At 52.4% G+C, this 23,577-nt stretch overlaps 1 protein-coding gene across 2 annotated transcripts; it reads right to left on the bottom strand.

Annotated features, from left to right (window-relative positions):
* Positions 1-9,419: 9,419 nt before the first annotated feature.
* On the bottom strand, positions 9,420-21,961 carry LOC142497957 (phospholipase A2 inhibitor and Ly6/PLAUR domain-containing protein-like). Of its 2 annotated transcripts, none has more exons than XM_075606427.1 (5): positions 21,828-21,961; positions 16,084-16,191; positions 13,682-13,837; positions 10,310-10,456; positions 9,420-9,776 (listed from the first exon to the last, which is right to left on the bottom strand). In XM_075606427.1, the coding sequence occupies exons 1-5, from the start codon at positions 21,877-21,879 to the stop codon at positions 9,631-9,633; spliced, it is 609 nt and encodes a 202-aa protein (XP_075462542.1). In that variant the 5' UTR covers positions 21,880-21,961; the 3' UTR covers positions 9,420-9,630. The 2 variants fall into 2 exon arrangements, with proteins under 2 accessions (XP_075462542.1, XP_075462544.1); XM_075606429.1 differs by having other exon boundaries at positions 13,682-13,834; positions 21,828-21,952.
* Between the last annotated feature and the right edge of the window lie 1,616 nt (positions 21,962-23,577).

Here is a 23,577-nt window from a genome sequence, read left to right as displayed (position 1 = left end):
CTGTAAGTGCAGAGCTGTAAGTGCAGGGCTGTAAGTGCAGAGCTGTAAGTGCAGAGCTGTAAGTGCAGGGCTGTAAGTGCAGAGCTGTAAGTGCAGAGCTGTAAGTACAGAGCTGTAAGTGCAGGGCTGTAAGTGCAGAGCTTTAAGTGCAGAGCTGTAAGTGCAGAGCTGTAAGTGCAGGGCTGTAAGTGCAGAGCTGTAAGTGCAGAGCTGTAAGTGCAGAGCTGTAAGTGCCGAGCTGTAAGTGCAGAGCTGTAAGTGCAGGGCTGTAAGTGCAGGGCTGTAAGTGCAGGGCTGTAAGTGCAGGGCTGTAAGTGCAGAGCTGTAAGTGCAGAGCTGTAAGTGCAGGGCTGTAAGTGCAGGGCTGTAAGTGCAGAGCTGCAGTAAGTGTGTCACGCTGCTCACCCGGACTCTCACAATGTGGATTTAACACAATTCTTTCACTTTTTTATAGGCTTTGTTTCATAATAAAATATATTCCCCCAAACAGGGTGAAGAACTATTAGGCCGAACCTTTAAAGGGGCTCAGTAACGTATGGAAACCTTTAATGCGCTCTGAAGTTTAAGGGGCTTAGTAACGTATGGATACCTTTAATGTGCCTTGATATTCATGTGAAAGATTTGGCTTTTTGTTGTGCCTTGGTACAGCATGAAGAACCAATAACACGGGTAGGGGGTAGCTGGTTAGGGGGGTAGCTGTGTAGGGGGGTAGAAGGGTAGGGGGTCGCAGAGAAGGGGGTAGCAGTGAAGGGGGGTAGCAGGGTAGGGAGTAGTATGGAAGGGGGGTACTAGGGAAGGGGGTAGCAGAGTAGGGGGTGGGGGGTAACAGGGTAGGGGGTAGCAGGGTAGTGGTAGCAGGGTAGGGGTGTAGCATGGTAGGGGTAGCTGAATAGGGGGGTAGGAGGTAGAAGCGTAGGGGGGTAGCAGGGTAGGGGGGTAGCAGGGTAGAAGTGTAGGGAGGTAGCAGAGTAGGAGGTTGCAGGGTTGGGGTGTAGCATGGTAGGGGTAACTGGATAGGGGGGAAGGAGGTAGAAGGGTAGGGGGGTAACAGGGTAGGGGGGTAGCAGGGTAGGGAGGTAGCAGAGTATGGAGTAGCGGGGTAGCAGGGTTGGAGGGTAGCAGGGTAGGGGGTAGCAGGGTGGGGGGTAGCAGGATGGGGGGGTAGCAGGGTGGGGGGGTAGCAGGGTAGGGGAGTAGAAGGGTTGGGGGCTAGCAGGGTAGGGGGTAGCAGGGTGGGGAGGTAGCAGGATGGGGGGGTAGCAGGGTAGGGGGGTAGCAGGGTGGGGGGGTAGCAGGGTAGGTAGGGGGTAGTAGGGTAGGGGGAAGCAGGGTGGGGGGCTAGGGGGGTAGCAGGGTAGGGGGTAGCAGGGTAGGGTGTAGCAGGGTGGGGGGGTAGAGGTAGCAGGGTATGGGGTTAGCAGGGTAGGGGGTAATAGGGTGGGGGGATAGGGCGGTAGTAGGGTAGGAGGTAGCAGGGTAGGGGTTAGCAGGGTGGGGGGGTAGGGGGGTAGCAGGGTTGGGGGTAGCAGGGTGGGGGGGGGGGTAGGGTGGTAGCAGGGTAGGGTGTAGCAGGGTAGGGGGGTAGCAGGATAGGGGGTTAGCAGGGTAGGGGATTAGCAGTGTAGGGGGGTTGCAGGGTAGGGGGGTAGCAGGGTAGGGGGTAGCAGGGTGGGGGTTAGCAGGGTAGGGGGGTAGGGTATAGCAGGGTAGGGGGTTAGCAGGGTTGGGGGTTAGCAGGGTAGGGGGGTATCAGGGTTGGGGGTTAGCAGCGTAGGGGGGTAGGGGGTTAGCAGGGTTGGGGGTTAGCAGGGTAGGGGGGTAGCAGGGTTGGGGGTTAGCAGGGTAGGGGGGTAGCAGGGTTGGGGGTTAGCAGCGTAGGGGGGTAGCAGGGTAGGATGGTAGGGGGGTAGGGTATAGCAGGATAGGGGGTTAGCAGGGTTGGGGGTTAGCAGCGTAGGGGGGGTAGCAGGGTAGGGGTGTAGCAGGGTAGGGGGGTAGCAGGGTAGGGGTGTAGCAGGGTAGGGGGGTAGCAGGGTAGGGGGGTAGCAGGGTAGGGGGGTAGCAGGGTAGGGTGCCTGGTGGGAATTAATGTTGATAAGAAGCAAAGTAAGAAGTTCTAAGTAAAACTTTGATTTAATTTAACATTAACTTTCTTACTGAGTTTGTCTAATGACAAAAGTAACCCATATGCACAGCTGAAGTAACAGCATATTTATATATAACAAAGGATTGTCACGTAGCGCATGTCCCCCCACCCCTGGGAGATAAGGCGACTACGCTGTGTGTGCGTTACCTGTGGCTCGCAGGAGCTCTGAACCTTCACCGCGAGAAGCCTGGGGTGCACGTGATTCTACAGGTGACAGCGCCTCCACCTGCGCGGGATCCTAACTATGCGGGATAACCCCGTACAGGACCATATATGTACAACACACACGGATGCAATAAAATAAAACAATAGCACGACTACTACAACACTAGGCATTAAACCGTGTCTTCCCAACACGTGTCTTCCCAACGCCGTGTCTTCCCAACGCCGTGTCTTCCCAACGCCGTGTCTTCCCAACGCCGTGTCTTCCCAACGCCGTGTCTTCCCAACGCCGTGTCTTCCCAACGCCGTGTCTTCCCAACGCCGTGCCTTCCCAACGCCGAGTCTTCCCAACGCCGAGTCTTCCCAACGCCGTGTCTTCCCAACGCCGAGTCTTCCCAACGCCGAGTCTTCCCAACGCCGTGTCTTCCCAACGCCGTGTCTTCCCAACGCCGTGTCTTCCCAACGCCGTGTCTTCCCAACGCCGTGTCTTCCCAACGCCGTGTCTTCCCAACGCCGTGTCTTCCCAACACCATGTCCATACTCCTGTGGGGTCACCCCAATGTACTGAGGTGCTCCGGGCACCATACCTCCCAGCGTTCCCTGAATCAAAGTGTGTGAGACAACTCTGCCCACAAAGCTGAAGGTGAGTTGGTGCACTTAGTTGGGTACCTGCCGGTTGTGTCCACACCCGGGCGCGCAGATGCTGTGCTTGTGATGGGATCCACGGATCCGTGGCAGTGACCCGCGAAGCCTCCGCCTCTACGGTGGGTGGGTCCCACAGTGATGTACCACCGTTGATAGTCTCTGCAGTAGATGGGTGTCTGGTCTCAGAACACCCGAGGCCAGAATGCAGCTGCGTCCTGGCTGTGTCCCTCACTTTAATGCCACAGGGGCAGTGTCCCTATCTCTGAGCCTGTCCCTTCAGCAACCACAAGCTGAGGGGAGCCAGGGCTTAGTTGGGGCCTAATAGGGGTATCTGGCCTATTGCAGGTGTCACAGACCCCTGCACACATACACCCTACACTGATGGCATCCCAGCCCCGACTAACGTGGCTGCAGCACACACATTGTTTCTATATTCCCCTTCCAGGGGAAGCTGCAGCCCAATTGGCTGATCTGCGCCATGTGATATATTGCCCCTTTGCATTATGGGTTTTGTAGTTCCCCACGGAGCCTGCTGCCTAATGCCTGCCTCGCGAGCCTACCATTGCGCCTGCTCAGCACCTCGCGCATGCGCAATACAATCCAATATGGCAGCGCTCTGCAGAAGGAGCCGCCGGAGCCTTCGGTGAGTCCGACGCACACCGCAACTGCCTGCAGCCCTCTTCGCAGCACCGGCGCATGTCGGGTGCAGGTGCACTCCCCCACTGGCCGTCGCACGCCCCCGCAACGCTCCCGCCCACAGCGGAGGTAAGGGGCTAAGGGGAGCCCAGAGAGAGACCCTGCCACACTCATTTAATGCAATTATATTTTTATTTTTGATAAAGCTGGTGTTGTTTCTTTTCACTTGTTTTCCAGCCACTAGACTTCAGTAAATAAATAAACAAACCTTCAACTAGTTTCCCCACTATTGAAGTCAGGCTTACAGGTCAGTAATTCCCCGGTGGTGATCTAATGAGACCATGTTATGATCACTGTTACCCAAATGTTCCAGGACTTGAATATTTGTTCTGACTTCTACGTTGTTTGATATGACCAAATCCAATACTGCCCCTCTCCTGTTTGGTTCCTCAATAATCTGGGTCATGTAATTGTCTTTAAGCACCCCCAAAAACCTGTTTCCTTTAGTTGTAATGCTAATCTCATTGCTCCAATCTATGTTCGGATAGCTAAAATCCCCCATTATGCAAACATGACCCAGTTTTGATGCCTTCTCCATTTGCAAAAGTATTTTAGCTTCCTCAATCTCACAGATATTTGGTGGTTTATAGAATATTCCCAGAAACATTTTTTTTATACTTTTACCTCCACTGCTAATTTCAATCCACAAAGTCTCTACATTTTCATCATTCCCTTCATGGACATCAGCCCTTATAATAGGTTTGAGATCCGGTTTAACATACAGTATAAATATACTCCACCTCTCCTTCTATTTGTTCGATCCTTCAGAAAAAAGAGAATAACCCTCTAAATTAACTGCCCAGTCATGAGTTTCATCCCACCATGTTTCAGTAATGGGGGAGCACAGAAGATCCCTCTTCATTGAGGTGCAATCCGTCCCTAGAATATAGATGGCACCTCTCAGAAAAGGAGTCCCAGTGCTCTCAAACCCAAACCCCTCTTTCCTGCACCACTTTCTTAGCCATGCATTAACCTCCCTGACCTCTGACTCTCTCCCTGCGGTAGCGCATAGCACTGGTAGTATTTCAGAAAATACTACCTTGGAGGTCCTTGCCTTAAGCTTTTGACCTAGATCCCTGAAACCATACTTTAGGACCCTCCATCTTTCTCTAACTTTGTCATTGGTGCCAACGTGTACCAAGACCACCGGGTCAATCCCAGCCCCCCCAACAATCTGTCTACCCGATCCACAACAGATTGCCCTATCTACCTTCCTAATAATGGAGTCCCCTACCACCACAATCTTTCTTTGCCTCTGAGTATCCCGAGTCGCCTCCATGCTGGAGGAACTATTCCCTTGGCTGCTAGAGGTCAGTCTCCCCCAGCATTGTTCGGTCAGACCTGGCCTGCCTCTTCCTCTGCCCTGTTTCCCTTTCTGTTACCCAGCTATGAATAAAGCTCTTGTTTGTACTATAAATGTTCCTGGTGCCTATCTTCAATCTATCTGCATATCTAGCCCAGCCTGCACCCAGCACCCTGAGAAGGTGTGAGGCACTGAGCACTACCATGTATGTAGTTAAACTTGATGTAAACTCCTTTAGAGCTGGGCAAGGAGGGGTTACACATCTCATTATAATCTGTGCCCCATGTAACTCTTCCCCAACTCCTCCTACTGACTCTCCCCAAGGTGCAAGCTGGGACAGAGACGCAGAATGTGAAACATCTCATTATAATCTGTGCCCCATGTAACTCCCCCCAACTCCTCCTACTGACTCTCCCCAAGGTGCAAGCTGGGGCAGAGACGCAGAATGTGATACATCTCATTATAATCTGTGCACCGTGTAACTGCCCCCAACTCCTCCTACTGACTCTCCCCAAGGTGCAAGCTGGGGCAGAGACGCAGAATGTGATACATCTCATTATAATCTGTGCACCGTGTAACTCCCCCCAACTCCTCCTACTGACTCTCCCCAAGGTGCAAGCTGGGGCAGAGACGCAGAATGTGATACAGCAGCGGCAGCTCTTATTCGAGCAAATGCCGCTGGCTGTATGAGGCTGGGAAGCGGGTAGCCGCGGCGCGTGGCGGCGCACTGTGACGTCACAGTCACAGGCGCGCCCGGCTTCCCCGTCTTCCCCGGCTTCCCCAGGCTTCCCCGACACCCCTGGACATCAAATTAAGGTAAGCGGGGGTGCGGGGAAGCAGAGGGGCAGAGCAGAAGCCGGGCTCAGGGTCCGGAAGGATAGTAAATTGCGCGCGAGGTGGAGGGGGGGTGCGTGTGGGAAACGCGGCGGCGCGCGGATATTACTGGCGGCAGCTGGGGTAGATCCCGGCATGCCGCCGGCATTTAGTGCGATAAAGTATGTCGCTACTGTACATCTCATTATAATCTGTGCCCCATGTAATTCCCCCCAACTCCTCCTCCTGACTCTCCCCAAGGTGCAAGCTGGGGCAGAGACGCAGAATGTGATACATCTCATTATAATCTGTGCACCATGTAACTCCCCCCAACTCCTCCTACTGACTCTCCCCAAGGTGCAAGCTGGGGCAGAGACGCAGAATGTGATACATCTCATTATAATCTGTGCACCATGTAACTCCCCCCAACTCCTCCTACTGACTCTCCCCAAGGTGCAAGCTGGGGCAGAGACGCAGAATGTGATACATCTCATTATAATCTGTGTCCCATGAAACTCCTCCCCAACTCCTTCGTACTGACTCCCCCCAAGGTGCAAGCTGGGACAGAGACGCAGAATGTGATACTGTACATCTCATTATAATCTGTGCCCCATGTAACTCCTCCCCAACTCCACCTACTGACTCTCCCCAGGTGCAAGCTGGGGCAGAGACGCAGAATGTGATACATCTCATTATAATCTGTGCCCCATGTAACTCCTCCCCAACTCCTCCTACTGACTCTCCCCAAGGTGCAAGCTGGGGCAGAGATGCAGAATGTGATACATCTCATTATAATCAGTGCACCATGTAACTCCCCCCAACTCCTCCTCCTGACTCCCCCCAAGGTGCAAGCTGGGGCAGAGATGCAGAATGTGATACATCTCATTATAATCTGTGCACCATGTAACTCCCCCCAACTCCTCCTACTCACTCTCCCCAAGGTACAAGCTGGGGCACAGACTCAGAATGTGATACATCTCATTATAACCTGTGCACCGTGTAACTCCCCCCAACTCCTCCTACTGACTCTCCCCAAGGTGCAAGATGGGGTAGAGATACAGAATGTGATACATCTCATTATAATCTGTGCATCATGTAACTCCCCCCAACTCCTCCAACTCACTCTCCCCAAGGTGCAAGCTGGGGCAGAGATGCAGAATGTGATACATCTCATTATAATCTGTGCCCCATGTAACTCCCCCTAACTCCTCCAACTCACTCCCCCCAAGGAGCAAGCTGGGGCAGAGACGCAGAATGTGATACATCTCATTATAATCTGTGTCCCATGTAACTCCTCCCCAACTCCTCCTACTGACTCTCCCCAAGGTGCAAGCTGGGGCAGAGATGCAGATTGTGATACATCTCATTATAATCTGTGCACCATGTAACTCCTCCTACTGACTCTCCCCAAGCTGCAAATTGAGGCAGAGATGCAGAATGTGATACATCTCATTAAAATCTGTGCACCATGTAACTCCTCCCCAACTCCTCCTACTGACTCTCCCCAAGGTGCAAACTGGGACAGAGACGCAGAATGTGATACTGTACATCTCATTATAATCTGTGCCCCATGTAACTCCTCCCCAACTCCTCCTACTGACTCTCCCCAAGGTGCAAGCTGGGACAGAGACGCAGAATGTGAGATATCTCATTATAATCTGTGCACCATGTAACTCCCCCCAACTCCTCCTACTCACTCTCTCCAAGGTGCAAGCTGGGGCAGAGACGCAGAATGTGATACATCTCATTATAATCTGTGCACCGTGTAACTCCCCCCCCCAATTCCTCCTACTGACTCTCCCCAAGGTGCAAGTTGAGGCAGAGATGCAGAATGTGATACATCTCATTATAATCTGTGCACCATGTAACTCCCCCCAACTCCTCCTACTGACTCTCCCCAAGGTGCAAGCTGGGGCAGAGACGCAGAATGTGATACATCTCATTATAATCTGTGCACCATGTAACACCCCCCAGCTCCTCCTACTGACTCTCCCCAAGGTGCAAGCTGGGACAGAGACGCAGAATGTGATACATCTCATTATAATCTGTGCACCATGTAACTCCTCCTACTGACTCTCCCCAAGGTGCAAGCTGGGGCAGAGACGCAGAATGTGATAAATCTCATTATAATCTGTGCTCCATGTAACTCCCCCCAACTCCTACTGACTCTCCCCAAGGTGCAAGCTGGGTCAGAGACGCAGAATGTGATACATCTTATTTTAATCTCTGCACCATGTAACTCCCCCAACGCAGGCAAGGATCATATCTCGGCCACTGATACCCAGGCAAGGGTCATATCTCAGCCACGGGCACCCACGCAAGGATCATATCTCAACCATGGGCACCCAGGCAAGGGTCATATCTCAGCCACGGGCACCCACGCAAGAATCATATCTCAGCCACGGGAACCCAGACAAGGGTCATATCTCAGCCACAGGCACCCACGCAAGGATCATATCTCAACCATGGGCACCCAGGCAAGGGTCATATCTCAGCCACGGGCACCAAGACAAGGATCATATCTCAGCCACAGGCACCCACTGAAGGATCATATCTCAGCCACGGGCACCCATGGAAGGATCATATCTCAACCATGGGCATCCAGGCAAGGATCATATTTCAGCCACAGGCACCAAGATAGGGATCATATCTCAGCCACGGGCACCCACGGAAGGATCATATCTCAGCCACGGGCACCCACAGAAGGTCATATCTCAACCATGGGCACCCAGGCAAGGGTCATATCTCAGCCACGGACACCCAGGCAAGGATCATATCTCAGCCACAGGCACCAAGATAGGGATCATATCTCAGCCACGGGCACCCACGGAAGGATCATATCTCAGCCACGGGCACCCACGGAAGGATCATATCTCAACCATGGGCACCCACGGAAGGATCATATCTCAGCCACGGACAGCCAGACAAGGATCATATCTCAGCCACGGGCACCCACGGAATGATCATATCTCAACCATGGGCACCCAGGCAAGGATCATATCTCAGCCACGGACAGCCAGACAAGGATCATATCTCAGCCACGGGCACCCAGGCAAGGGTCATATCTCAGCCACGGACACCCAGGCAAGGATCATATCTCAGCTATGGGCACCCAGGCAAGGATCATATCTCAGCCACGGGCACCCAGGCAAGGATCATATCTCAGCCACAGACACCCAGGCAAGGGTCATATCTAAGCCACGGGCACCCAGGCAAGGATCCTATCTCAGCCACGGGCACTTAGGCAAGGATCCTATCTCAGCCACAGACACCCAGGCAAGGGTCATATCTCAGCCACGGACACCCAGGCAAGGATCATATCTCAGCCACTGGCACCCAGGCAAGGATCCTATCTCAGCCACGGGCACTTAGGCAAGGATCCTATCTCAGCCACAGACACCCAGGCAAGGGTCATATCTCAGCCACGGACACCCAGGCAAGGATCCTATCTCAGCCACAGACACCCAGGCAAGGATCATATCTCAGCCACGGGCACCCAGGCAAGGATCCTATCTCAGCCACGGGCACTTAGGCAAGGATCCTATCTCAGCCACGGGCACTTAGGCAAGGATCATATCTCAGCCACGGGCACCCACGGAATGATCATATCTCAGCCACAGGTACCCACGGAAGGATCACATCTCAGCCACTGGAGAGAGATAATATTAATAATTTATTTTCACACAGCACTGCTGGTGTACACACAACTGTACATAGAATAATGAATACATCTCTGCCCCAAAGAGCTTACAATCTAATGCGTTATTACTGGAAGCACAGGGACTTCTAGAGACTAGCTCACAATCAGTCTACGCTCTCATTCCTGCTGTCCGTTACAGGAGGCTGCTGTCCGGTTTCCCAGTGGTCAGAGGTCCTGAGAGGTGTGGTTCCCTTCGGAGCACTGCAGGCGGTACCCCTCGGACAGCTGTGTGATGGGGTACAGAGGAATGCTCTTGGCGTTGCACACATTGTCCGTCACGCACCCTTGGAACGCATACTGATTGAAAGCATCTAGAAAGAGAGAAACGGTGTGAGTTGTGCACCTCACTGGCTCCTCTCGCTGCCCCAATGAGTCCTCCATTCATCCTTCCATCGCAAGCGAATTCTCCCAAACACCCCGCCACCTGTTGAGCCTCAGATGTTCCACGCTCGCTGCCCCTTCATGTATCACTGCCCCTGTTACATTATCCACTCAGCACTAGAGGTGCCATGTATTCCTGTACATCCTTAGAGGTACCATGCTCTGTATACATGACTAACCCTATGGATGTCATAATCTACATTAACATTTCAGCCCCTGGGGTGTTGCCCTCATCCCTGTCTGGGCCTATAAATGCTTCTCCCTTTATCCCTCTCTAGTTTTAGGGGTACCATGATGTGCACCTCTGTCTAGTGCAGGCGTTCTGCTCAACGCCTTCCCCCCCATTCATCGGGCTGTGTTCTGTTGTCTAGTCCTAGAGGCGCTGCACACTATCTTGCTTTCTAGCCCTAGAGGTGCTATTTTGGATATCATTGCCCAGCCCTACAATGTCAGCGCTCTGTACCTGTGTCATACACTTTCCCTGAGAAGTTGATGCATTTGATCTCAGGCCCACCGCATTTCTTGGTGTCATTGGCCTCACAGCTGTCTGCATCGGGCAGGAAGCAGGAGGGACACACCACCCCATTCTCTGTGGTGTTCTTGGGAGGAGCTAGGAAAAGGAGAGGGAAGAGAGGTCACTCAGGGGAGGAGGAACATCAGAACAGGCCATCAAGCTGCAGGGACACCACCCCAACACACCACCCCATTCACTGTGGTGTTCTGGGGAGGCGCTAGGAAAAGGAGAGGGAAGAGAGGTCACTCAGGGGAGGAGGAACATCAGAACAGGCCATCAAGCAGGGGAACTCCCTAAAAGCTAGAAGAAATTAATAAAATAAAAACACTGATTATCATTATAACAATACTTTGTCCCGTCCTGTACTACCACTGACTGGGCAAGAAGTGTACAGCAAGATACTCCTCTGTTTTATAGGTAGGTCCTGGGAAAGCACGGGGAGAAGAAGCAATGTTCCCAAGATCACATGAGATTACCGGCAGGAACGGAAATCAGGGCCGTGGGGTATATTCATGAAAGTGCTCAAAACGAGAGTAAAACCAGTGCAAAAAAACAGCACCAGATTTATCAGAGTAATGGAATCACATTCATAGTAACAAGATTTCCCATTGGATAAACCTGGTTTCATTGACTCTCAGGGTTTTTTACCCCGTTTTGCAGCGGGGGGGGGGGGGGGTAGGGGGGCATTCCCCCTTATATATTAAAGGCCAATCTTTTCACCAGTATGTCTTCAAATCTGCTGTGCAGAATATGTCGCGCGGTTTTTGTAAAGATCACGTTTCCGCGAATAGTCTCATCGCGCTAATTATTTTTCTTACCAATTTAGAGAAAATGGCATTATTCAACGGATCTTGTGATCTGCGTGTGGGGTCATGTGATCGTCATGTAGGGTCATGTGATCTGCGTGTAGGGTCATGTGATCTGCGTGTAGGGTCATGTGATCTTGTAGTGTCATGTGATTTGCGTGTAGAGTCATGAGTTCTGTGTGTAGGGTCATGTGATTTGCGTGTAGGGTCATGTGATCTGCATGTAGGGTCATGTGATCTGCATGTAGGGTCATGTGATCTGCATGTAGGGTCATGTGATCTGCGTGTAGGGTCATGTGATCTGCATGTAGGGTCATGTGATCTGCGTGTAGGGTCATGCGATCTGCGTGTATGGTCATGTGATCTGCGTTTAGGGTCATGTGATCTGCGTGTTGGGTCATGTGATCTGCAAACCCTTAGAGTGGCCATGTGACGTACCTGCGGTGTCATGGACACACGAAATTTTGGAGTAGTTATAAATAACACAGCACGGGTATATTAAGTATAACAGTCCACGATAAGGATGGGAATAGGACTAGTGTTAGCCATTTATTCTGAGGTAGCCCCTCAGCGTAGCACATTAATTGAAGGCGAGTAAATAAAGTATAGGCTAACACGCATAGGATAAGTGTGTGGGTATGCGGGTTAGATTGGGAGCAATGCTTTTATTAAGGCTGAAAGATGCTCTGATGCTCCCTCTAGTGGACATCTTTTAACAGTGCAGAAGAGATACAGGGGCCTGTGCTAGCAGCCTTCACAAAAATAATCACCGGGCTATTTAAATCGCCAGTCATTTGAGCGTTGCTGTCACGGTATCAGAAAGCCTCGATTACATGTGATAGCAAAAATCCCAAAACGGGCGAGAACGTGATGATCGCCTCCCTGAAAAGGGCTCACCCGCCGATTTCTTTCAGCTGCAGATAGAGCTGCGCAGAGAGAGCCGCCTCTTCCAGCGCAAATCTCGCCAGCGATCAAAAGATTTAAAAATACATTTTAATATGTGTAGATGAGCAGGGGGTCTCCGGAGCAGAACTGTGTTGATTTCAGGTCCGGGGACCCCCTACTTCCCGAGATACAGGCCCCGTTATGGGGTGCCAGACTGAGTGACAGAGAGAGAGAGAGTGTGAGAGAGAAAGAGAGAGAAAGGGAGCGAGAGACTGAGAGAGAGAGAGAGACAGAGAGAGAAAGAGGCAGAGAGAGACTGAGTGACAGAGAGAGACTGAGTGACAGATAGACTGAGTGACAGAGAGAAACTGAGTGACAGAGAGAGAGAGTGTTAGAGAGAAAGAGAAAAAGAGAGTGAGAGAGACTGAGAAAGAGAGAGAGACAGAGGGAGAAAGAGACAGAGAGAGACTGAGTGACAGAGAGAGAGACTGAGTGACAGAGAGAGAGAGACTGCGTGTCAGAGAGAGACTGAGCGACAGAGAGAGAGAGACTGGGAGAGAAAGAGAGACAGAGAGAGAGAGACAGAGAGAGAGACTGGGAGAGAAAGAGAGACAGAGAGAGAGAGGCAGAGAGAGAGACTGGGAGAGAAAGAGAAACTGAGAGAGACAGAAACTGAGAGAGAGAGAGACACAGAGAGACAGAGAGAGAGAGAGAGAGAGAGAGAGAGAGAGAGAGACAGAGAGACAGAGAGACAGAGAGACAGAGAGACAGAGAGACAGAGAGACAGAGAGAGAGAGAGAGAGACTCAGAGAGAGAGAGAGAGAGAGAGACTCAGAGAGAGAGAGAGACTGAGAAAGAGAGAGTGACAGAGAGTGAGAGAGAGAGAGAGACTTATAGAGTGAGACCGAGTGTCAGAGAGAGAGACTCCAGGTGAATTACGCCAATTTTGCAATGTTTGTTTTTTATGAAGTATATTGCAGGTATTTGGTATTCATTGATAACATGTACAGTACATTGGGATAGTTTCATTGACGGATGTATGATTGTACTAGGAGGTACAGATGTACCAAGACTTACTGTATTCAGCACTGGGGTGACTTCCCCGCTGCTGGAGGAGTATCGCTGCGGGGGTTCCGATCCGGAAGCACGGACCCTCCCGCAGCGACACCGCAGCAGCGCTGCCTCCGGATCTGCGGCTTGTTCCGCCGCATCTCCGCAGACGATAAATGCTGCTGCATTTGTACTTTCTTAGTTACACACTTCCAGCTGCACTTTCTACCCGAGAAATGGATTCATTTAGTAAATGTTTTCAGTCTTCGAAGCATCGATGGTGCACGAAGATCGGATGAGCTTCTCCAGAGGCAGAATTCCTGGGAAGCACACACAGTACCACTGCTATCCCGGCTCACTGCACAGGGGGCGTAGGGTTAAACCTCGCTGGATTCCTTTCTCCTCTCACAGGGGCCCCAAGTTAATATGTTGTGAAGCCGCCTTACCCTTACCCGGGAAGATTTAGGATCCGCTTATTTGCATGGGGCTTGAATGATCCGGAGCATGGGGAAGATGGTTTCACACGCTACTGGCGTTTGGGCGAGAGGCACCAGAAAGGTGCCCGCATGGGCAGACTTACCCTGGATGGTATCGTTGTTGCAGTAGTCGGTGTAGCAGCAGGAGGAGGTGAAGGCCGTGTGAACGGTGCCCACGGTCAGACTGTACGAGACGTTGCAGATCTCTGGGTTCAGGCTGCAGGACTTCGCTATCATGGAGGATGTGCTGTTGTCTGCTGCTAGGAGAACACATTTATCACACGCACGTCAGGGATTCCAGAGAGAGCTGCAGAGCATCGCTCAGGCTGAGGGGGGGGGGGGGGTTCTGTTAACCCAGGGGCGGCCAACTCCAGTCCTCAAGGGCCACCAACAGGTCAGGTTTTCAGGATATCCCTGCTTCAGCACAGGTGGCTCAATCCGTCTTTGACTGAGCCACTGATTGAGCCACCTGTGCTGAAGCAGGGCTATCCCTAATACCTGGCATGTTGGTGGCCCTTGAGGACTGGTGTTGATAACCCCCCCGGTGTTAACCCCTTCACTGCCCAACAGGACTGTGTGTTTATCTCTTCACTGCCTCTTGGATCCCAAAGAGCAGAATTCTGACTGTGAACCGCTGACCAGCCGGAGGATTCTGGGAAATGGAACTGCGGCACCTGCTGTATATGTTACTCTGTATCAATGGGAATGTTATGCCGTGTGCGTTTAATGAGCGGGACCGTCCAAAATATATAGAGGTATACGTGCACTCAAACATGAGAGATAATAAAAGTATGTGTGGTAGGCAGCACTCCACAAGAGCAAATATTAATCAATGAACTAATGATGAGGTGCAGGGGAACAGGGAGGAACCTCCAACCCTCCTAGGAAGTCACTAGTATATATAATGGTTCCCAGCACATAATCAAAATAAGAATCAGACAACATGTCAATATGAGAAATTACTAAATGTATTGAAGATAAAAGCAGATACACAATTGACCCTAATGAAGTCCTGGATAGAACATCTCACAGTGCAAAACTATACACAGAAAATGGGGAGAGAAAGGGTGGAGGGAAACGGGGGTGAAACAATACAAGAACAGTGGGAGAGGGGGGGATAACGTACAATACATGTAATGAATAGGGTGATATAATGTGAGGGAGGCAACATTTCGGGGCCTAAACTGCCCCTTCTTCAAGCCCGTTCCCACAGACTGATGCAGCCTATGGTACTTCCCTAATTACATACTTCCATCCACAAAACCTCTCAATAAAAAGGTAGGTAATATAGGGACATTTCTGACTGGGCCTAGTAAATACAGCAAACCCAATATGAATGATCAAAGTCCACCTGTTTACTGAGAATGGGGTCAAAAATATCAGAATGTAGTATGACCAAAGGCACATAGAGTTAGCGTTCCCCTCCTATCCATACCTCTATCAGGTGGGACATTTAAATAGCGCGGTCATTCACTCACTCAAGCACAGGGACTACCATAGGTGACTGCATGAGAGCCACAGACAGAACCACAAAAGAGGGTTCGTATTGCCCAATTTTGTGCCTTATCAACTCTGCTTTGACTTACAAACCAGTGTTCTGTTCTCATGTTTATTCCTGTGCGCTATTAGCTGTTTCTGGTCATTAGTTTGGTTATCGATACATAGGAGTGTCTGATTATCTGAATCTGTTAGCACAGGTGCCTTTGTTAGGTGCCTTTGGTCATGCTACATTCTGATATTTTTTACCCCATTCTCGTAAACAGGTGGACTTTGATTATTCATATTAGGTTTGCTGTATTTACTAGGCCCAGTCTGGATATTCCCTATATTACCTACCTTTTTATTGAGAGGTTTTGTGGATGGAAGTGTATAATTAGGGAAGTACCATAGGCTGCGTCAGTCTGGGAACGGGCTTGAAGAAGGGGCAGTTTAGGCCCCAAAACGTTGCCCCCCCTCAGATTATATCACCCTATTATTTACATGTATTGTACGTTTCCCCCCCTCTCCCACTGTTCTTGTATTGTTTCACCCCCCTGTTTTGCCTCCACCCTTCCTCTCCCCATTTTCTGTGTATAGTTTTGCCCTGTGAGATGTTCTCTCCAGGACTTCATTAGGGTCAATTGTGTATCTGCTTTTATCTTCAATACATTTTGTAATTTTTCATATTGATATTTTGTCTGATTCTTATTTTGATAGTGTGCTGGGAACCATTGTATATACAAAAATGAAAGATACTTGCGGGTGCTGAATCTTAATGGTGAAATCCGAGAGAAACAGAGCAAACAGAGCAGTGTTCACAGATAGTGGCCACCTGGTGGGACACTGCGTGTTACACTTTTTGCTTCATTGTTATGTGCAGGGCAGACATTTGTTATTAATCCAGCCCCAGAGGGTCATCCTATGCTGAGACTGGCACAAATTCAGCTCTTCATGAAGAAGTAAAGTACCGTTCAGCGTCAGATTACCATGGTCCGTGGTCATGTCTACGCAGCTTTGTAACACTCACCGTAGTCTTTATAAGTGACTATTGTCAAACAGGATGCACAGGTCACCAGGGAGCCCACGCAGCTGGAACCCGTCTGGTTAAAGCATTCTAAACACACCAGACAGTGACCTAGAGAGGCGGGGAGACAATATAGCAGGGATGGTATGGTTCATACAGAACTCTAGTCATGACATTCTGCCTCCTCTGTCGGGGAGCAAACACAGATAAGATACGTTGTCCCAACCCTGCCCTCAAGAAAGTCCTGGCCTTCTAGTAGTTACTACTCCATGGCTTTGCCATTGGGTGGCTATCCTATTGGCACAGATCTGTTATTGCATGTCATACTAAGCGGAATTGGCATGGAGCCTCACCTGCAGTGATGGAAGCAGAGAGGAGCCTCACCTGCAGTGATGGAAGCAGAGAGGAGACTCGCCTGCAGTGTGGTAAGCAGAGAGGAGCCTCGCCTGCAGTGAGGTAAGCAGAGAGGAGACTCGCCTGCAGTGAGGGAAGCAGAGAGGAGACTCGCCTGCAGTGAGGGAAGCAGAGAGGAGCCTCACCTGCAGTGATGGAAGCAGAGAGGAGACTCGCCTGCAGTGAGGGAAGCAGAGAGGAGCCTCACCTGCAGTGATGGAAGCAGAGAGGAGCCTCACCTGCAGTGAGGGAAGCAGAGAGGAGCCTCACCTGCAGTGAGGGAAGCCGAGAGGAGCCTCACCTGCAGTGAGGGAAGCAGAGAGGAGCCTCACCTGGAGTGAAGGAAGCAGAGAGGAGACTCGCCTGCAGTGATGGAAGCAGAGAGGAGCCTCACCTGCAGTGAGGGAAGCAGAGAGGAGCCTCACCTGCAGTGAGGGAAGCAGAGAGGAGCCTCACCTGCAGTGATGGAAGCAGAGAGGAGCCTCACCTGCAGTGATGGAAGCAGAGAGGAGCCTCACCTGCAGTGAGGGAAGCAGAGAGGAGCCTCACCTGCAGTGATGGAAGCAGAGAGGAGCCTCACCTGCAGTGATGGAAGCAGAGAGGAGCCTCACCTGCAGTGAGGGAAGCAGAGAGGAGACTCACCTGGAGTGAAGGAAGCAGAGAGGAGACTCGCCTGCAGTGATGGAAGAAGAGAGGAGCCTCACCTGCAGTGAGGGAAGCAGAGAGAAGCCCCATCTGTAGTGAGGGAAGCAGAGAGGAGCCTCGCCTGCAGTGAGGGAAGCAGAGAGGAGCCTCGCCTGCAGTGAGGGAAGCAGAGAGGAGCCCCATCTGTAGTGAGGGAAGCAGAGAGGAGCCTCGCCTGCAGTGAGGGAAGCAGAGAGGAGCCTCGCCTGCAGTGAGGGAAGCAGAGAGGAGCCTCGCCTGCAGTGAGGGAAGCAGAGAGGAGCCTCGCCTGCAGTGAGGGAAGCAGAGAGGAGCCTCACCTGCAGTGATTGAAGCAGAGAGGAGACTCGCCTGCAGTGAGGGAAGCAGAGAGGAGCCTCGCCTGCAGTGAGGGAAGCAGAGAGGAGCCTCGCCTGCAGTGAGGGAAGCAGAGAGGAGCCTCACCTGCAGTGATCGAAGCAGAGAGGAGACTCGCCTGCAGTGAGGGAAGCAGAGAGGAGCCTCGCCTGCAGTGAGAGAAGCAGAGAGGAGCCTCGCCTGCAGTGAGGGAAGCAGAGAGGAGCCTCGCCTGCAGTGAGGGAAGCAGAGAGGAGCCTCACCTGCAGTGATCGAAGCAGAGAGGAGACTCGCCTGCAGTGAGGGAAGCAGAGAGGAGCCTCGCCTGCAGTGAGAGAAGCAGAGAGGAGCCTCGCCTGCAGTGAGGGAAGCAGAGAGGAGCCTCGCCTGCAGTGAGGGAAGCAGAGAGGAGCCTCGCCTGCAGTGAGGGAAGCAGAGAGGAGCCTCGCCTGCAGTGAGGGAAGCAGAGAGGAGACTCGCCTGCAGTGAGGGAAGCAGAGAGGAGCCTCGCCTGCAGTGAGGGAAGCAGAGAGGAGCCTCGCCTGCAGTGAGGGAAGCAGAGAGGAGACTCGCCTGCAGTGAGGGAAGCAGAGAGGAGCCTCGCCTGCAGTGAGGGAAGCAGAGAGGAGCCTCGCCGGCAGTGAGGGAAGCAGAGAGGAGCCTCGCCTGCAGTGAGGGAAGCAGAGAGAAGCCTCGCCTGCAGTGAGTGAAGCTGAGAGGAGCCTCACCTGCAGTGAGGGAAGTAGAGATGAGCCTCATCTGCAGTGAGGGAAGCAGAGAGGAGACTCACCTGCAGTGAGGGAAGCAGAGAATATCCTCACCTGCAGTGAGGGAAGCAGAGAGGAGCCTCGCCTGCAGTGAGGGAAGCAGAGAGGAGCCTCGCCTGCAGTGAGGGAAGCAGAGAGGAGCCTCACCTGCAGTGAGGGAAGCAGAGAGGTGCCTCACCTGCAGTGATCGAAGCAGAGAGGAGACTCACCTGCAGTGAGGGAAGTAGAGAGGAGCCTCGCCTGCAGTGAGGGAAGCAGAGAGGAGACTCGCCTGCAGTGAGGGAAGCAGAGAGGAGACTCGCCTGCAGTGAGGGAAGCAGAGAGGAGCCTCGCCTGCAGTGAGGGAAGCAGAGAGGATACTCGCCTGCAGTGAGGGAAGCAGAGAGGAGCCTCACCTACAGTGATCGAAGCAGAGAGGAGACTCACCTGCAGTGAGGGAAGCAGAGAGGAGACTCGCCTGCAGTGAGGGAAGCAGAGAGGAGACTCGCCTGCAGTGAGGGAAGCAGAGAGGAGCCTCACCTGCAGTGATGGAAGCAGAGAGGAGACTCGCCTGCAGTGAGGGAAGCAGAGAGGAGCCTCACCTGCAGTGATGGAAGCAGAGAGGAGCCTCACCTGCAGTGAGGGAAGCAGAGAGGAGCCTCACCTGCAGTGAGGGAAGCCGAGAGGAGCCTCACCTGCAGTGAGGGAAGCAGAGAGGAGCCTCACCTGGAGTGAAGGAAGCAGAGAGGAGACTCGCCTGCAGTGATGGAAGCAGAGAGGAGCCTCACCTGCAGTGAGGGAAGCAGAGAGGAGCCTCACCTGCAGTGAGGGAAGCAGAGAGGAGCCTCACCTGCAGTGATGGAAGCAGAGAGGAGCCTCACCTGCAGTGATGGAAGCAGAGAGGAGCCTCACCTGCAGTGAGGGAAGCAGAGAGGAGCCTCACCTGCAGTGATGGAAGCAGAGAGGAGCCTCACCTGCAGTGATGGAAGCAGAGAGGAGCCTCACCTGCAGTGAGGGAAGCAGAGAGGAGACTCACCTGGAGTGAAGGAAGCAGAGAGGAGACTCGCCTGCAGTGATGGAAGAAGAGAGGAGCCTCACCTGCAGTGAGGGAAGCAGAGAGAAGCCCCATCTGTAGTGAGGGAAGCAGAGAGGAGCCTCGCCTGCAGTGAGGGAAGCAGAGAGGAGCCTCGCCTGCAGTGAGGGAAGCAGAGAGGAGCCCCATCTGTAGTGAGGGAAGCAGAGAGGAGCCTCGCCTGCAGTGAGGGAAGCAGAGAGGAGCCTCGCCTGCAGTGAGGGAAGCAGAGAGGAGCCTCGCCTGCAGTGAGGGAAGCAGAGAGGAGCCTCGCCTGCAGTGAGGGAAGCAGAGAGGAGCCTCACCTGCAGTGATTGAAGCAGAGAGGAGACTCGCCTGCAGTGAGGGAAGCAGAGAGGAGCCTCGCCTGCAGTGAGGGAAGCAGAGAGGAGCCTCGCCTGCAGTGAGGGAAGCAGAGAGGAGCCTCACCTGCAGTGATCGAAGCAGAGAGGAGACTCGCCTGCAGTGAGGGAAGCAGAGAGGAGCCTCGCCTGCAGTGAGAGAAGCAGAGAGGAGCCTCGCCTGCAGTGAGGGAAGCAGAGAGGAGCCTCGCCTGCAGTGAGGGAAGCAGAGAGGAGCCTCACCTGCAGTGATCGAAGCAGAGAGGAGACTCGCCTGCAGTGAGGGAAGCAGAGAGGAGCCTCGCCTGCAGTGAGAGAAGCAGAGAGGAGCCTCGCCTGCAGTGAGGGAAGCAGAGAGGAACCTCGCCTGCAGTGAGGGAAGCAGAGAGGAGCCTCGCCTGCAGTGAGGGAAGCAGAGAGGAGCCTCGCCTGCAGTGAGGGAAGCAGAGAGGAGCCTCGCCTGCAGTGAGGGAAGCAGAGAGGAGACTCGCCTGCAGTGAGGGAAGCAGAGAGGAGCCTCGCCTGCAGTGAGGGAAGCAGAGAGGAGCCTCGCCTGCAGTGAGGGAAGCAGAGAGGAGACTCGCCTGCAGTGAGGGAAGCAGAGAGGAGCCTCGCCTGCAGTGAGGGAAGCAGAGAGGAGCCTCGCCGGCAGTGAGGGAAGCAGAGAGGAGCCTCGCCTGCAGTGAGGGAAGCAGAGAGAAGCCTCGCCTGCAGTGAGTGAAGCTGAGAGGAGCCTCACCTGCAGTGAGGGAAGTAGAGATGAGCCTCATCTGCAGTGAGGGAAGCAGAGAGGAGACTCACCTGCAGTGAGGGAAGCAGAGAATATCCTCACCTGCAGTGAGGGAAGCAGAGAGGAGCCTCGCCTGCAGTGAGGGAAGCAGAGAGGAGCCTCGCCTGCAGTGAGGGAAGCAGAGAGGAGCCTCACCTGCAGTGAGGGAAGCAGAGAGGTGCCTCACCTGCAGTGATCGAAGCAGAGAGGAGACTCACCTGCAGTGAGGGAAGTAGAGAGGAGCCTCGCCTGCAGTGAGGGAAGCAGAGAGGAGACTCGCCTGCAGTGAGGGAAGCAGAGAGGAGACTCGCCTGCAGTGAGGGAAGCAGAGAGGAGCCTCGCCTGCAGTGAGGGAAGCAGAGAGGATACTCGCCTGCAGTGAGGGAAGCAGAGAGGAGCCTCACCTACAGTGATCGAAGCAGAGAGGAGACTCACCTGCAGTGAGGGAAGCAGAGAGGAGACTCGCCTGCAGTGAGGGAAGCAGAGAGGAGCCTCGCCTGCAGTGAGGGAAGCAGAGAGGAGCCTCACCTGCAGTGATGAAAGCAGAGAGGAGCCTCACCTGCAGTGAGAGAAGCAGAGAGGAGCCTCACCTGCAGTGAGAGAAGCAGAGAGGAGCCTCACCTGCAGTGAGAGAAGCAGAGAGGAGCCTCACCTGCAGTGAGGGAAGCAGAGAGGAGCCTCACATGCAGTGTGGGAAGCAGAGAGGAGCCTCGCCTGCAGTGAAGGAAGCAGAGAGGAGCCTCGCCTGCAGTGAGAGAAGCAGAGAGGAGACTCACCTGCAGTGAGGGAAGCAGAGAGGAGCCTCGCCTGCAGTGAGGGAAGCAGAGAGGAGCCTCACCTACAGTGAGGGAAGCAGAGAGGAGCCTCATCTGTAGTGAGGGAAGCAGAGTGGAGCCTCACCTGGAGTGAGAGAAGCAGAGAGGAGCCTCACCTGCAGTGAGAGAAGCAGAGAGGAGCCTCACCTGCAGTGAGGGAAGCAGAGAGAAGCCTCGCCTGCAGTGGTGAAAGCAGAGAGGAGCCTCACCTGCAGTGAGGGAAGCAGAGAGGAGCCTCACTTGTAGTGAGGGAAGCAGAGAGGAGCCTCGCCTGCAGTGATGGAAGCAGAGAGGAGACTCACCTGCAGTGAGGGAAGCAGAGAGGAGCCTCAGCTGCAGTGAGGGAAGCAGAGAGGAGGCTCGCCTGCAGTGAGGGAAGCAGAGAGGAGCCTCACCTGCAGTGAGGGAAGCAGAGAGGAGCCTCACCTGCAGTGAGGGAAGCAGAGAGGAGCCTCACCTGCAGTGAGGGAACCAGAGAGGAGCCTCAACTGCAGTGAGGGAAGCAGAGAGGAGCCTCACCTGCAGTGAGGGAAGCAGAGAGGAGACTCACCTGCAGTGAGGGAAGCAGAGAGGAGTCTCACCTGCAGTGAGAGAAGCAGAGAGGAGCCTCACCTGCAGTGATGGAAGCAGAGAGGAGGCAGACGATGCTCAGAAGGAATCTCATTGTGACAGAGCTGGGTCCCTCTTGTTTTCTGAGTGTGCTTCTCCAAGTTCGTATTTATATCCAGGGCTGACAGAGGCAGCGGGATCTTGGCACGCACCGACTGTATGTTAGCATGGGGCAATCCAAACAAGGGGTGTTCAAAATCTTCCATCGTGAAACCCTTGGTCACAGCTGTAATTACTGTGCCCAGCTAATTAGACCAGGGATACCATTATTAAGGAGACAATGTTAACACCTGAACAGTTCTGACTCCATATGAAGACAGAAAAAAAAGGACGTGAGGATGAATTTAACCCCTTCAAGTTGTTGCGGTAGGAAGGGGTTAATGACTTTAGTGCAAGACTTTCCTGACATATTTACTAAGTGGCGCAAATCCACAAGACATCCCCTGGCTCATTAACTGGCGCCTTACATAGTAGCACAACTTAGTCAATATGGCAGAAAGCGCATTGAAACAGCATTTTAACCTCAAACATTTAACGAATTACATTTTATAGTAGATCCGAGTACTGAATATTTCATTTGCTGTCATCTCTTTGTTCTAGGAGAGTTTATCAATGAATGTCTCCAGGCTGCCAAACGGGGGCAGAAACCAGTGAAGGAAACACACAAGGACAGAAAAATCTCCGCTTGCAGTTAATGGGGGGCCTTTTCCTTTGTGAATCTGTGCTTTTTTGCACTGGTTTTGCAGCAGTCTTACAGCCAGGATCGCTTAGTAACCACATGCCGGAGAAATCTGCAGGTCGAAGCTACGCCTGTAAAGTTCATTTGTGCCCCTCCTGCCGTGTAAACCCCAGTAATCACAAACTCCATCCCCCGCCACAGAATGGGAGTCTGGGCTCGCTGCGGATACATTAGATTCCGGACGTAGGAGATTGCGCGGGATAATGTAACAATGGCGAAGGTCCACGGAACATTCAAAGCTTCCGAAGCTTGCGTTGAGTCCTGTCTCGCTGTTAAGGCGGCCTGGCGTTTACTATAAGGGCACGTTAGTGTTAATGATATGCAAAGGGGGTGTGGAAAACATCAACGCAGATCCACAGCAGGCTGCAAAAACTTGTGGAATAATGTACATTTTCTTAGGTCACAGCTAAGCCTGGCGTTAGGGGCTTCCACTGAACGCCAGGTCACAGAGAATGGTGGGGCCCTGTCCAAGGTGCTGAAAGCACGAATACTAAATCCCCTCATTTATTTTTTTAATTTTTTTCTTATTTTAAAGGCGCTAATCATGCAATATTCTACATGTGTGTGTTTAAAAATAATAATCTGCTCTGTAGTATTAGATAATATTTATTACCTCTGTTTTTCAATTCATCTGTTAATGCCATTTTCTATGAGTTTTAATACACTGAGCATCCTTTGATTTCTATAGCAGGCTTTAGCCACCTCCCCAGCAGTGCAAGATCTTTGCAAAACTTTCCTGTTAGTGATAATTTGTTGCCAATATCCCCAGCAGTTTGAGTGGCAAACTGTAACAGAAAATAAATAATGTTAACTTAGCAATATAAGAATACATTGTAGCTGCTGAGTTACACTGACCGAAGGCTAAAACCTGCTAAAGAAATCAGAGGATGCTTTAAAATTTATTACAATGGCATGAAGAATTGAATAAAAATAAATAAATAATAATAATAATAAATAAAAAGAAACAGTCACTATGATCTAATACTACTGAACGGATTTATTTAAAAACCATGT

This window comes from Ascaphus truei, chromosome 6, assembly GCF_040206685.1.
Source record: "Ascaphus truei isolate aAscTru1 chromosome 6, aAscTru1.hap1, whole genome shotgun sequence".
Classification (NCBI taxonomy): Eukaryota; Metazoa; Chordata; class Amphibia; order Anura; family Ascaphidae; genus Ascaphus; species Ascaphus truei.
The sequence above is the reverse complement of the archived record's forward strand: the minus strand, read 5'-3'. Positions and strand labels throughout refer to the sequence as shown.

Excerpts from the sequence above, each read along its gene's own strand:
- LOC142497957 (XM_075606427.1), bottom strand. The coding sequence starts at position 21,879 with ATGAGATTCCTTCTGAGCATCGTCTGCCTCCTCTCTGCTTCCATCACT. Across the intron at positions 16,192-21,827 it reads CTCTGCTTCCATCACTGCAG|GTCACTGTCTGGTGTGTTTA; the intron begins GTGAGGCTCCTC and ends CCGCCTCTCTAG. Across the intron at positions 9,777-10,309 it reads AGGGAAAGTGTATGACACAG|ATGCTTTCAATCAGTATGCG; the intron begins GTACAGAGCGCT and ends CTCTCTTTCTAG.